Genomic DNA, 15,557 nt, shown 5'->3' with positions numbered 1-15,557 from the left:
AATATGCCGCCCCGGGCGGCTGCCCGCTTCGCCCGTGCCTAAAACCGCTACTGCCTGGGGCCTATTCCATCAAGCTGGCTAACGGGATATCCTGGCTTATTTCGATAAGCCTTGCTAATTTAAGTGAGAGTTCCGTTCCATCAAAGTGGCTTATATAAGTTGCGGCTCAATAACCATGGCAACTTAGTCAGCAGAACTAGCCTGCTCCGTGGCAGGCTTACAGCCAAGCTTAGCTCAGCTGCGTGTCAGAGAATGTCCGACGGACACAAACAGACCCCCAAATGCCTGCTCCGTCACGTCTATATTGTTGCCCTGGCATCACATATTCAATTTAATTAAATTAAAATTTAATTATGTAGCACCATGTCCATGTTCGGAAATATAAATTCAGACTTAGCCTATTTCCCACAATGTGACCAAGCATGAATGTACGTGTTTACTTAATAAAAATAAACGTAATGAAAATCATGTGTTATCACTGCCAGTCTCCGAAATCAACCGAATAAACAATCAATTACTCAAACAAATTTTATTCATATAGCACAAGTCATACATCAAATGCAACAACAAGCGTTGAACATAAAAGGGTTGAAAAGAACATGAGGTTAAATAAAAAAGACATCTTATTTTATTTCCCACACGCAATTTGCGATGACCCGCCTCTATTCTGCCCGAAGCCAATAGGTTAGTTGACACAGGTGAGGGACGTTTACAAGAACACATATTTCAGTTAATCCCAATTGGATTCATGGTCATCCCACTTTTTGAATGATCCCTTTATATTTGGATTTTTACATGTAGCTTACCTATAATTTCATATATAATATAAATTCCTAAGTTTTGAAATAATTTAGCCTATTAACCATTAAAATAACAACAAAACAAACTCAATAATCATCATTTTGTTCAAGCTGTGAAGACAAAGAATGAAAGAATTACCGTATTTCACCAATTAATCGCCCGGCCGCAAATAGCCGCCGGGTTCTTATAAACGCCTGGGGTCTGCACGCATTTTGCGTATTAAGCGCCCACCCGAATAACCGCCGGGGCGATTATTTGCATTATATTGAGGTAACCCAAAATAAAGCTATTCACCTTATTTTTGCAGAAGTAAACAGTTAGCCGCACAATAACAGTGCGGCACTTCCGTTTTCTGTCAAAATAAGAGCACTAGATAACGTTAGAACAAAAGGGTGTACCGTAATATTAAATCGACCGACTGAAAATATGTTGGACAGTAGCTGTCATCACGATAATGACCTGGTGCAAAAATAAATAAAGGCCTGCAGCGAATAGTCGCCTGGTTCTTTTAAACGCCCGGGGTCCAAGTCGATTTTGCATATTAAACGCCCGGGCGATTAATTGGTGAAATACGGTAAATACAGTCCAAACCATGGCTTTCTGTTGTGTTTAAATTTATAGGCTACTTAGCCTACTTCCTTCTCCAGTTTTTTGATTTCCATATCCTGACGGTGTCGCGCCGGTCAACAATCCCGCTTCCGGCGCCCCTCTGGCCGTTAGCGGCGCCCCTCCAGCAGATGGCGCCCTAGGCAATTGCCTATACCGCCTATACCAAAAGCCGGCCCTGTTTGTGGTAATTTCTCTGTACACCGATTCGGGTGAGCGGTTTGTGTACGCCGCCATCTTGTGGCGGCACCATTGCTGCGGTGTGCGATGTCATAAAACTGTCATGCTATCAATAAAGACCGGTATGCCAATAAATAATGACTGAGAGCATCACTGACAGCATGAGTCAAGTCACCTGGTTTGACGATGTCAGACAGTGGCCTCCAGTTACTGATGAAGGTATCTTAAATTAATACCGATATTAATTTGCGGATTAATAAGATGAAAACTATGAAGTATTTCAGTGTGGAATACTGAAGTAGAGGGAAATGTGTGACTGTAAACACTGGCTAGGCTACGTTTATACTGATCTTCGCAAGCTAACAGGCATTTAATCATTGTGTACAAGCCTTCGTGATTAAAAAATAATGTAGAGATTAAATATTAGTTTCGTGGGCTAACAGTGTTATGCCGAGAAATGCATGCCTGCCAAGATCTAAACACAATAACTGAGAACTGAATGGATGTAATATGAGCTCAACCAAGTCAAAGTTGATAGAATAAAATGTGCGGACGGCGCCGCTTGAACTAAGTTAAAACTTGCTTAAAGATATTTTTAGACTCACCAGCAAACGTCGGAGATGGATGCGATATACGGCACAGCTAAGATCTGCCAAGATTTATATCCCCTGCCTTTTCAGCCACACACAGTTGCATGTGTGAAATTCACATTCATTTGCATAAACAGGGGTGGATCTCGGCGAGAAGCAATTTCTGTGCATAACAGTGGTGTTTAATCAATATGACCAGGCTATGACATGATTAAGAAAAAAAAAACACGTTTCTGTTCCATTTTTAGACATTCAGGAGTATTTTATTCATCGGCTGGCCAGTGATGACCAGCAAAACAAGAACTACAGGTCACTGATTGAGGGTCAGAATTACCTGAGCTCTGGATGGGTCGGCCAAATACTACACTGCTTTTTGGACGACCACAGAATAATTCTGAAAGGACCAGTGAGACATTCTCAGGCCATCCACAGCCACCACACTGTGGAAATTACAGTAAGAGATGGGGGGCAGGTGGAAACAGTGAACTGTGACTGCATGGCTGGCAGGGGATGCTGCTGCAGCCATGCTGCAGCACTCCTGTACAAAGTCAAGGAGGCTGTCAGGCAGGGTCTGACTGGAATGTCTTGCACAGACCAGCTCTGCACATGGAACAAGTCAACCTGGCAAAACGTCGTACCTGATTCAGTGGAGAACCTACAGAATCCATCTGAAGGGCCTAGTCAGAGTATGAAAATAACATCAAAAACATTCTCTAACGACGCAGAAGTGATTCAGCATCTTACCTCTCCTGAGATGGCTGGCTTGGCCGGAATCCCTGGGACAATTTTAAACCATGTGTTGACTGGCAAGTCACAGAAGAGTGCAGAGAATGAACTACCTAAAGAGCACACTAATTGTGTCGAACAAAAATGTGACCTCTGCCATTCAGTGTTCCAAAAGTACATTAAAATTGACAACTATATGAGGGAACAAATTAGTGAAAAAACAAAGGGCCAAAGTAATCAATTGTGGACTGATCAAAGGAAAATTAGAATCACTAGTAGTGAAGCTGCAAAAGTCCCCCCAAAAAAAGACCCAGTTAATTGGATTGAGAGGAAATTAAATGGCAAGTTCACTGGCAACGAAGCAACCAGGTATGGCCAAACATCTGAGCCAATGGCCAGAAACTGGTTCCAGGAGAGTTCAGGGTTAGCTGTTGAGACAACAGGTCTCATTGTGGATGAGAAGGAGAATTGGCTTGGTGCGAGCCTTGATGGACTTATTGATTCTGACACAATCCTGGAAATTAAGTGTCCAACACCAAAAAAACTTGAGGCACACAACAACAGCCTGATACAGATGATTCAATCAAATACATATGATGTAAGATACATCAATGGATCATATGTTCTTAGAGAAGGTGGTTACTACTGTCAAGTACAACTGGCAATGCATTGTGCAAAGAAAACCACATGCAAATTCTTGGTGTGGAGTCCCACTGAACACATCATTTTGGATGTTCCTTACAACAGGGCCTGGACAGAGGAAAAAATCTCCCACCTGAGGAAGGTTTACTTTGAGCATGTCCTACCAGCAATAGCTACAAGAATAACACATGGGGTAATCAAAGTTTGTGGACTCAAATAGTTTTGCTCTGACTTTAATGACAACAGTGTCACACTGAGTAGGCCTACAGAGCTGTACAGCTCTACAACATTACATTAAACATACATAACATTGATTAAGAATGTAGAGATTATTCACATTGTATATGAAATCTATCAAAAACTCTACATCTTTGCACACAATCATCAATCTAGACATTCACATAAAAATATTAAAAATAAATATTAAAAAGGGTATCAGTTCATATCATTACAACATTTAAAGTGAACAGTGTTTTTTGTAGTGTGCTCATCGGTTCTCTCAGTGATTGAGAGATGTACAATTACTTGTGTGAAATTAACCTTGGTCTTCCCCAATGTCCCATAAGTATTCATCTCCCTCTTCCTTATGCATCTCTCTAAACTCATCCATTTCAACATCCTCGTCGTCCCCACTCGTTCCTTTAATCAAAGCAGGTTGCAGGTTACACAAACCTGCACAAACACTTAAAATATCATCAACATGTTTTAAACTACCAGGGATTACGTTACTCAAAATTTTGAAACATTTTAACCTTCTAATTGCGCGTTCAACATGGATTCTGACATTGGCCAGACAGCGTGTTCTTGTCACTTCATGCTCTGAGAGCTGTTTGCAGCCACGTGTAAATGCTGGAATAGCCAATGACACTCCTGGAGGAAGTGCATCTTTAATAGTAAAGCCACGGTCTGCCAAAATCTGATCACCAGGAATTAAATGGCCAACAACACCACAGTTTTTTGTGATAAAAGTATCACTAGCTCTGCCACCAAATAGTTTTGACACAAACATTACATAACCATTGGGGGCTATGCAATAAAGAACTCTGTAGGTGTTGTGATGTTTGTAGTTGCTGTAAGTTTGTGCTCGTTTCTTTAAGTTCTTTGGCCTTTGAACAAATATTTCTGTACAGTCTATTACACATGTTGCGTTAGGATAGTGTTCAATAAAACTCTGGGGTCTTATTCTTTTCAGAGTATCTCGAGGCAGCCAAGCAATAACTTTGTCTCTCATGAAATTTGCAAGAACTGGTCTCCACATTGTCCAGATATCACAGGCTGTGGTCCTGCTTATCCCAAATCGTATACTTAAGTCTGTGAACATCAAACCAAGACGAAGCCTCATTAAAACTAGTAATAGTTGGTCATGGACTGCTAATTTGGATATTTTGGGCAGTGGGAGAAAAGCCATGATGGTGTACAAAAGTTTCCAAAAACTGTCAATAGCTAGGCCGGTGTAAAACTTTGACACTTTGTCATCTAAATCGTAAGCTGACAGTGACGGTGTATGATCAGTTTGTGTACCTGCATCTTTTTTTGACTTGTGTGAACAATAGTTATGGTCAACAGGATCTGGACACTGGGTGCCAACATCACATTTCTGTGGAGGCATACTATCTTCTTCAGTTTCAGAATCCATTAGTGGAGTTTCATCACGTGATGTGTTGTCTGTTGAGGGCTGGAAACATCTTCTCTTTGGGGGGGGGTCTTCCAGATGATGGCGCTTCCTGGGGAAGTACATGAAGAGAGAGAGAAAAAAAGCAAAAAACACCAACATCTTTGAAAACAGTTAACTACATGCCACCATATTACAGAGTGCATTCATTTGAATGTATTGAATTTCATATTGTTAAGGAAATTAATAAAACTGGTAGTTATTCCTAGAAAGAAAAAAAAAAAGTACTTACATGACGTTCATATCCCATATTCAACACAGGGTATGGGTGTTCCTTTGTTGGTCTGCCATCAGGGAAGTGTATTCCACAGACCTGGGGATGATGGGGGGGTGGGGGGGGGGGGTGACAGAAGAGTATGTCATGACGTACATGTTTGCACAGGTACTTGAATTTAGCCCACATACATGCTTACATACAGTAGTCAACATAGGCTAGTAAGGAAAACTAACATTAACCACAAGCTCATTTGTTATTTCTCACGCCTGAATGGTTGCTGACAGTGCTAAGCAAATCCAAAGCATTTTGTTTTTACTTCCTGCTCCTTTCACCTCCTTCAACCTGCTTCAACACAGCACTCTGGCACATCTTACGGCTCTGCACAAGTCACAAAACATGCAGCAGCTACTATGGACCAGTGTTAATTTCGTCGACGAAACATTTTCGTCAACAACCTTTTTTACTCTGACAAAAACAAGACTAGAGCTAAAAAATAAGACACGCTCATAAGCATAAGTTAGCCGAGTGGCTAGCGGCAAGATCAGTGATTATCAGAACTACCGTAAGAAATTATTTTTTTTAGATCAACGTTCAGATAATCATCTGAGTCGCTGGATTTATGCTAGACAGGATGTTCAGACACGTAGCCAAAGGACCATTGCATTAGCCTGGGCTAAACACTGGTTCACAATGCTTGAATAGATTAACTACCTTGATTAAGAAATACTCACCGTGCTGTTTTTATTGGGTATGAAGTCCTTCCTGTTGATATTTTTTATCCACACCTTCCGAACACCTTCGTCCCCCACACGACCAGGAAAGCGGTGTAGGCCATATGGTGTACAACACGGACAATCTTCTTTAAGTAACGGCATGTGCGTCTCACATACCGACTTTTTCCACAACTGTAGCCTTTTACTGTTGTTGTGACAGCCGATGACGGCACACGTCCTCCCAGACTGTCTTGACATCAGGTCGTTTTTTAAGTTTTTTATGTCGCTGCTCGCTGCTCCCACAAATGCTCCTCGTTCGCTTCGCGCACACCGCAGTAATGGCGGCCGCTCTACTTCCGGTTATTTCGCCGAATCGGTGTATATTCTTCATATAGTTCCATCAGCAGTGTCTGCTCCGCCGCTGAAAATGTCGAGGCTCTCCTTTCCCCTCCTTTTGAGACAGTTGTATCTTCGTTTCGACAATCGACTGTTCTGGGCTGCTTATGTGCCCCGTGAACGCGCGCACTTGAGGCTCGTTCAAACGTGGCTAGAATTAGCGCTGACTTGACGCAGCTGAATCGCGTTAGTGGAACAGGTTGAGGCTTTAGTGAAAGTTGACGCTAATTCAAGCCAGGCTATATCACGTAAGCGCAGCTTTCTTTAGCTGCTTTCATGGAATAGCCCTCTGGTGGAGTTTTTGGTTGGAATGAAAACCTGCAGCCTCTTGGCCCTCCATGGCACCAGTTTGACATGCCTGCTCTAATATGACCCTCAGGACTGCCTCTGATACACGGCAAGTAGCATTGTCTGCAGTGTGAGGCTGATCCAACCTTTCAAAGTCAAGCGATGTGATTCCTTGGCCAAAAAAGTAGAAGAAACACTACTTTTTTCTTTTAAATTCATACTACGAATACTAAATTTTCTTTTAAATTTCTCATAAATTCAGAACTTTTTCTCAGAATATTAGCCCTCTCCACTGGCTCCACTTTTTTTTTCTCCCTACAGTGGCACTAATATGCTGTCCTAGGTACGAGTGACATCACATCCAAGACAAATAGATGAATGAAGATGAATAAATAGATGATGAATAGGTTTCACTAAAGTCAAGTTACATCATAAAAGTTAGAAAATGTCTCTGATAGTAAAATCTTCATTAATACCTTAAGGAGACAAACTTGTAAAGTTAAAAATGAAAAATGCTTCCTTTCTCTTTGTTCAAAGTATTTTTCTCAAGTGTAAAAGCAGCTCAGGAGGAGGCTCCAGAGGGGCCATCCTCTGTTTACCATTGAGAGGATGAGGAGCTGCTGGTGGATCACTACTCAGGAAACCCAGCTGTCCAACATGCAGGCCTCCTCACCACTGCTGGCTTGAGAGAGAAATGGCTCTGTGTGGCTCCGAAACATAAGACAGGGGAAGTGGTTAGACTGAGATCATTGAGGGGAAATGGGCTCAAGGCTGCTACCCACAATGCCTGACCTAGCCCATAGGAGGCATGTTGACTGCTCCGGCGTGGTGACAGGAGAGCTGGATGAATTGGACAAAATGTTTCTCATGAGACGAGGGGACACGGAGGACTGAAGCAGATATTGTTGCCCCTTTTGTTATAAATACTAATACTCTAATACCCTCTGTGACAATATGTCACAGAGGCAGGACATTCTGGTTTAATGCAATAAAAAAAATAAGAACTATCTGGCACACTCAATTTCCATTGATGCTTCAGTTAAAACTGGAACAAGCCTGCCCTCTACTGAGGCACATGACAGTAATTTTCATAGGACACAGTACAGAGGGTGAAAAAATGCCTTCCCACCAATTAAAAAAAGAGTAATAAAACTATTATCAACTGATTAGTTAGAGAACATTTATTCTCAGATATCTTATTCAGTTTTCTAATGCTTCTGTATTTGATGAACACAGGAATGCCATTAGTGCCATTAAAGCAACTTCTATGTCCAGATCCCTCTCATTATTATGATCACCTACAGTAAAACTATTGATAGTGCATTTCAGTTTTCCATGTAGAGATCGATGAAAAGTAGATCAAAGTATTAGTGAATTAACCACCAATACATGTACAGTTTAAGCAGTTTGATGCTGATTTGATCATTTATTTCTGACAGTGTGTTAGGTGCCGCCTCCTCCTGTCCCTGTAAGTGTGTTTTTTCCTCTGTTTTCCCCTCCCCTTTGTGTTGTCCTTCTGCTTTTTAGGCTGGGCGTGGCAGGCTCATCTCCCTCACCTGTTCCACTCACACACCTGGTTCTCATCCTGTCATCATCCCATCAATCTACCGCCTTTATATTCCTGGTCCAGACCTCCACTCATCGCCAGTTCGTCGTTTACCCAAGCGTGGTAACTACTCGGCTCTCTAGTTAGCGTTTGCTATATCTCTCTCTGCATATTTTGTGATTCCTGGATTTCCCTGTTTTCCTCAGACCCTGCCTGCCTCTCCGTGCCCTGCCTGCCTCTCCTCCGTGCCCTGCCTGCCTCTCCGTGCCCTGCCTGCTTCTCCTTGCCCTGCCTGCCACGTCCAGCCTCGCTGGTGGATCTCCCGTGTTTCTCGTTCTTGTTTTTGTCCCACAAGTCCCTCATTAAACTGTGTACCTTTTTCGCACTCCGCCTTGTGGGTCCAGTTTTTCCTGTGCTTCTAGCTTAACACAGTGATTAAGTACACACAGCTGTCATTTCTTAATAGGTATATTTTTGCACTCACTTGAGTTCTCCAAGGTTTTCCTTGCTCCTGTGCAATAATTACACAATGAGTAATGAACTGATAACACAATTTCAATTTCCTAAGATTGGTTTCAGGATTAGAGTTAAGTCTGCTCTGTGCATGCAAATCCAACTTCATTTTCACTATGTCACAAAGTGCTTCTAGGTATAAGGAGGAAATCCTCCCTCTGGGACAGGGGTGTCAAACTGGTGCCATGGAGGGCCGAGAGGCTGCAGGTTTTCATCCCAACCAAAAACTCCACCAGGTGATTTCACTGATTAGTCCCTCCTCTCTGCTTGGAGGTGGGGTGATCAGTAAAATCACCTGGTGGAGTTTTCGGTTGGAATGAAAACCTGCAGCCTCTTGGCCCTCGTGGCACCAGTTTGACACACCTGGGGGCTATTCCATGAAAGCAGCTAAAGAAAGCTGCGCTTACGTGATATAGCCTGGCTTGAATTAGCGTCAACTTTCACTAAAGCCTCAACCCGTTCCACTAACGCGATTCAGCCGCGTCAAGTCAGCGCTAATTCTAGCCACGTTTGAACAAGCCTCAGGTGCGCGCGTTCACGGGGCACGTGAGCAGCCCAGAACAGTCGATTGTCGAAACGAAGATACAAACATCTCAAAAGGAGGGGAAAAGGAGAGCCTCGACATTTTCAGCGGCGGAGCAGACACTGCTGATGGAACTATATGAAGAATATAGAGAAATCATCACAAACAGGGCCGGTTTTTGGCATAGGCGGTATAGGCAATTGCCTAGGGCGCCATCTGCTGGAGGGGCGCCGCTAGCGGCCACAGGGGCGCCGAAAGCAGGATTGTTGACCGGCGCGACACCGTCGGGATATGGAAATCAAAAAACTGGAGAAGGAAGTAAGTATAAATTTAAACACAACAGAAAGCCATGGTTTGGACTGTATTTAATGCTTTCATTCTTTGTCTTCACAGCTTGAACAAAATGATGATTATTGAGTTTGTTTTGTTGTTGTTTTTTTTTTTAATGGTTAATAGGCTAAATGATTTCAAAACTTAGGAATTTACATTACATATGAAATTATAGGTAGGCTACATGTAAAAATCCAAATATAAAGGGATCATTCAAAAAGTGGGATGACCATGAATCCAATTGGGATTAACTGAAATATGTGTTCTTACGTCCCTCACCTATGTCAACTAATCTATTGGCTTCGGGCAGAATAGAGGCGGGTCATTGCAAATTGCGGGTGGGAAATAAAATAAGACGTCTTTTTTATTTAACCTCATGTTCTTTTCAACCCTTTTATGTTCAACGCTTGTTGTTGCATTTGATGTATGACTTGTGCTATATGAATAAAATTTGATTGAGTAATTGATTGTTTATTCGGTTGATTTCGGAGACTGACAGTGATAACACATGATTTTCATTACGTTTATTTTTATTAAGTAAACACGTACATTCATGCTTGGTCACATTGTGGGAAATAGGCTAAGTCTGAATTTATATTTCCGAACACGGACATGGTGCTACATAATTAAATTTTAATTTAATTAAATTGAATATGTGATGCCGGGGCAACAATATAGACGTGACGGAGCCGTCATTTGGGGGTCTGTTTGCGTCTGTCGGACATTCTCTGACAGCAGCTGAGCTAAGCTTGACTGTAAGCCTGCCACGGAGCAGGCTAGTTCTGCTGACTAAGTTGCCATGGTTATTGAGCTGCAACTCATATAAGCCACTTTGATGGAACGGAACTCCCACTTAAATTAGTGAGACTCATCGAAATAAGCCAGGCTATCCCGTTAGCCAGCTTGATGGAATAGGCCCCTGCTCTGGGATATTCCTTGTGCTTATCCACATATTAGACCATATCTTCCAGCTTAGCTCACTCACTGCAGAGAGCATTATTAAGATCCTCATCATATTTATTCTGTAGCTTTAAGCTGGTAATGACAACTAAAGCTCCAATCCTCACTGACCATACTGACAATAGCATGGTTACCATGTATTAAACTGTGGTGCTTACTGGCACAGGCAGGGCTGTCATCTAGACTGTTTTAGTTGAGTCAAAGAAAATTCCAAGACCATGTCAAACAAACAAAACAAAAAAAAAATTAAAATAAATAAATAAATAAATAAATAAATGTTTTGTGCAAATGTAACAAATAATGATAAAGGAGTTTAAGGGTCATAAAAGGATGAACAGTGATTCAGATCTATCTGCAGAGGCTCTCTACTGAAGTCTATTATTCAAAATCCAACTAATGAGTGCTCAGAAGTTTGAGTACCATTACATACAGTGTATGCACCACTAAAGCCAGTTTCACACCACACGTAGCTCTTGCAAAAGACCACGGCTACACTGGGCTAACACTTGCAACTTAGAGTGGGGATGTCCCATATTCTTAGTCCAGCGCTAACAAAACCGTGCCCCAGGACTGGTTATCCCTGATTTTCTGGAGATATCCCCATAAAATCAGAGTTAAGGTCTACAGTGTGAATTGAGGTTTGAACAAAAGCAATAGAAGACTTTTTAAAAGCAACAAAATGTTTGTTGTCAAATCAAAACTACTACAGTCTGAAGACATTAGCCATGAGCTTTTATTTTCAAGATTTCTCAAGTCTTAGCCCTGGGTTGATAATTGAGTGTGAATCGAGGAATGCAAGCATGAAAAAAATGTTGTGTGACTTCCACAGAACCTGTTGTTCCCATAGAGAACCTAGGTTTCTCTGCTTAAGTCCAATGATCTTGGAACAGATTTTCACAACTCTGTTGGCTATTCTTGTCCCTAAGTGACAGGTTGTTGAACCAACAGATGAAAGAATAAGTTAAAAGGCTTTCAATGAAGGACTGATAAAAGCGACAAAGAATCACTGGACTGACAGAAAAAGAATTTAACATTTGAAGGAGATGAATCCTCTGCTGTCCACGTTTGACCAGTGCTTCAGTGACATAACATTTAGCTGGTTGTCAAACATAGTGCCTAGATATTTGTAGGAGCTGTCAATTTCAATTATCTCTCCATCTATGACACTCTCAATGAAAGCCTTCTTGTTACGTCAAAAATCAATAATCATTTCTTTAGTTTGTGATGCATTTAACTCTAAAAAGTTGTCCTTACACCAATCCGCAAATGCAGGGAAAGCCACACCATGATTGTTTTGGGCACCCTGAAGGAGAGACAACAACACAGTATCATCCGAAAACTTAACAAGGAAGCTGCTGTCACAAGATGATCTGCAGCTGTCAGTGTATACTAATATAAAGAAGAGGTGACAATACGCACCCTTGTGGCGATCCAGTGTTAGTTATGACAATGTCAGACAAATGACCATTCACAATGACCCTCTGCTGTCTGTTGGTCAAGAAGTCTAAAATCAATAAAACAAGTTGATGTGGTAGTTTAAAATCAGAAATCAGTCTCTTAATTAAAAGACAAGATTGCATGTGATTAAAAGCAGAGGAGAAATCTCCAAACAGCAGTTTGGCATGGGCATTCCGTTTCTCTAGGTGTTTGTACAAGGTGTTAAGGATGAAAATCTTGGCATCCTCAACACTTTTTCCAGCCTGGTAAGCAAATTGTAGAGGGTCAAGTTTACCCTCGATCGCTGTGAGAATCTCATTTTTGATTATTTTCTCCAGGATTTTCATTATCAATGAAGTGAGGGCAATTGGCCTTAAGTCACTAGGCTGTCTAGGCTTACTATTCTTTGGTAGTGGCACAATATGAGATATTTTCCACATATTGGGATATTGAAAAGAATCAACTGTTAATTGAAAGATGCATTTAAGAACACCACCAGGCTGCACAGCGCAGTGATGCAATGTATGGCCACATATACCGTAAGGACCTGGGGCTTTTCTCACATCAGTGCCTTTGTTTTTTGTGCAATGACAATAAAAGAAGTCTAAGTCTAAGTCTAAGTTCAATAACTTAACCACCTCGTCTTCTGATATTATAATTTCGTTGGCTGGAGAAAGTGAATTTTTAAGTTCACTTATCAGAAAAAACAAGCTGTTCAAAACGAGAATAAAAAGCATTTAAAACGTTTGGCAGTTCCTGGTCCTTGACCCCCTCCAGATTAACATATTTCCCAGTACTGACTTTATTCTGTTTTATAGTGGCCATGGACTTAATGCCTTTCCAAGCATCTCGGAGGTTACCACTACTATACTGTAGTTCTATTTTGTCTATATATATTTTCTTTGCTTTCCTTATCTCAGTCCTCACTTCCCTGGATACTTCTTTCTTGTCCTGACTGTTACCTGTAAAGAAAATGCGTTTCTTCTTATTAAGAACCTTTCTTAATTCTTCAGTAACCCAAGGTTTGTTGTTAGGGAAAATAGCAATCTTTTTACAGGAGATATTAGTATCTATGCAGAAAGATATGTAGGAAGACACCACCTCAGTCAGGTCATTACAATCATCACAAACATCATAAAAAAAAACTTGTTTGTGTTGCTGGTGAATACGATGTGGACCATTTGGAAAAATGTTAAGATAGCCAAAAAATGAAATCAACATCCAGTAGTGGCCGAGATCAAAACCAGTCTCGGTCAAAATAGGTGCAAGACCAAGTTCTAAATGTCAGTGGTGTGGAGTCTGGACTCAATTTGTTGTGTGTATTGGTATGTGATAGGTGCAGGTCTGTTTGTTTTAATGTTTGTTTTACTGTGTTAATCGTTTTAATGTTTGTTTTAATGTTATTTGTAAGGACTACAGATGGAAATTAGCTTTCTTGCTAAATCTGGTGCACTCATCTTTTTATTCTTTTGAATAGCTAATGAAAGTGCACACTGTCCTTTATAAATTGAATAAAATAAATAAAATAAATAAATTACTGCAGCCCTGGGCATAGATATTATAAGTCTGCTACTTAAAGCTTTTCTCAATTAACTAGGCAACACACCCTGGACTCTTGGCAGTGAAGTTTCTCTCAGTGACACTGGTGCAGATATCTCAACTGAAAAAGTTTTATTTCTGCAAAACCCTTAATCAACATTTGTGCAACGGCCTCAGTGCCGGCCCTGCCTATGTTGGCGCCCTAGGCGAAATTACTCTCTTGCGCCCCTCCACCGCTATGATTGCTTTGTCATCTAGCGCCATCATCATGTCACATCAGGCTATTTGGGCTCGTTGATGTTGAATTGGATATTTCCATTAATAGTGCAATTGTTAAAATAGTGTTCAATTATGTTTGGACTCCTCTTTGCAGGGACGGTGGCGTGCGTTTCGCAACAGGTGCGTTTTTGCGCAGACGTATGCCTAACGTCGGTTGTAACAATAATAATAAAAGTATACTGTTAACTTACCATACATCGGTCATCGGTACATCTGTCACACTGTGTCCGCTTTGGGTGGAGATAAAAGGCAGGTGGATCAGGAGGCAGCAGGGAGAGGTAGGCTATTTATCCAGGGAGGCCACCGGACACAGTGGGTTACCCGGCTGCTCATATATGAATCCCCGCAGGCTTTCTGTGTTTTTTTCGGCACCATCTTTGTGATTTTTTGTGCATTCAGCGTGACATATTTTAGGCCATTTTCATCTTGGTGGATGCTGAAAGAGTCAGGCTTTACGGTTGCCCTCGTTCGCCCTGCGTCCCATATGAAGCTGCACGTCAAACCAGACTTTACAGACAAGCCCCCAAGGTGTGTTTGAACTTCGTGCCTGAAAGTGCTTCATCTTCTGGCAGTCTGCCTCGGTTATGGCTTGGTGGTGGGAAGATCTATCACGTCCTTCTCGACGGAGTTTCTGTACCACACCGGTGAAAACATTGTTGCTGGTGGTGAATTCAGCGTCTTTTAACAGACACCAAGCACCTCCTCCAACCACTCATCCAGGCTCAGGCCACCCAGCAAATCAAAATTCACTACAAAGTCTGACATTTTGTTAACAAAAGTCTTGACACAAATGTAACCTAACGAGGAAGTTGAGCGCAGAGTAGTTGGTTGCTAGGCAACGCTCTGTCCGTCTACACTGGCGCAGGGATATTTTGTGCTGCGGTCTGCCAGTGGGTTACACTGATTTTACAACGGCATGGAACGCGGCTCAGCCAATCACATTTAAAGATGGGAAGCACCCGTTTTATAAACAACGGATAAAACGCACACACAGCATAAAAAGGCCCGAGTTATTTTGGTTATAGTTTATTCAGAATAATAAATCTATCATAGGTCATTAAGTGCAGCAAAAATGGTCCCAGTTATTTTTGTTACTGTGGCTTGGCTTGCTGACATGACTGTGAGGGGATGGATGAAGGAGGAGGAGGAGGACTGGCGTTGCTTTGGGAGCGGGGCCGGACGGCTGAGCTCACCGCTAAACTCGCACTCGCACTCGTAACATTTAAATCAAGTGGTGGAATGGCCGCAGGAGTTTCCTCCTGCTCAACACGGTGCCGTTTGGTGAAAAAGCCAAGTAAGCTGCTCTGTTTCGCCATAATAAACTCCGTCTCCGTCTCTCTTTTTTCTCTTTACCTGTACACATTTCTTTCTTCCTGAGTCTGAGAGGGACCGTTTGCGCGCAAACTAACTCATTCATTTGATTGGGTCACATGCTGATGACGCAGCCTGGGGGCGGGCACTCACGTATGAAAGCTGCTGATTGACTGAGAAGCTAGCGTCACATGAGCTCTGCTAAGGCTGGCAATAGGATGAACATTTTAATCCCGAAAACATATTGTTCTGATTGGGTGGGCCTGGCTCAAAGTGGCGCCGCCTATG

General features: G+C 42.0%; 1 protein-coding gene across 1 annotated transcript; it reads right to left on the bottom strand.

The window, feature by feature from the left end:
- Positions 1-3,742: 3,742 nt before the first annotated feature.
- Positions 3,743-6,466, bottom strand: LOC115365569 (uncharacterized). The gene is made up of 3 exons (XM_030060646.1): positions 6,166-6,466; positions 5,450-5,530; positions 3,743-5,269 (listed from the first exon to the last, which is right to left on the bottom strand). The coding sequence occupies exons 2-3, from the start codon at positions 5,458-5,460 to the stop codon at positions 4,081-4,083; spliced, it is 1,200 nt and encodes a 399-aa protein (XP_029916506.1). The 5' UTR covers positions 5,461-5,530; positions 6,166-6,466; the 3' UTR covers positions 3,743-4,080.
- Between the last annotated feature and the right edge of the window lie 9,091 nt (positions 6,467-15,557).

Source organism: Myripristis murdjan, chromosome 9 (assembly GCF_902150065.1).
Source record: "Myripristis murdjan chromosome 9, fMyrMur1.1, whole genome shotgun sequence".
In the NCBI taxonomy this organism is placed as follows: Eukaryota; Metazoa; Chordata; class Actinopteri; order Holocentriformes; family Holocentridae; genus Myripristis; species Myripristis murdjan.
Note: the sequence above shows the minus strand (reverse complement) of the source record. Positions and strands in the feature narration are given on the sequence as shown.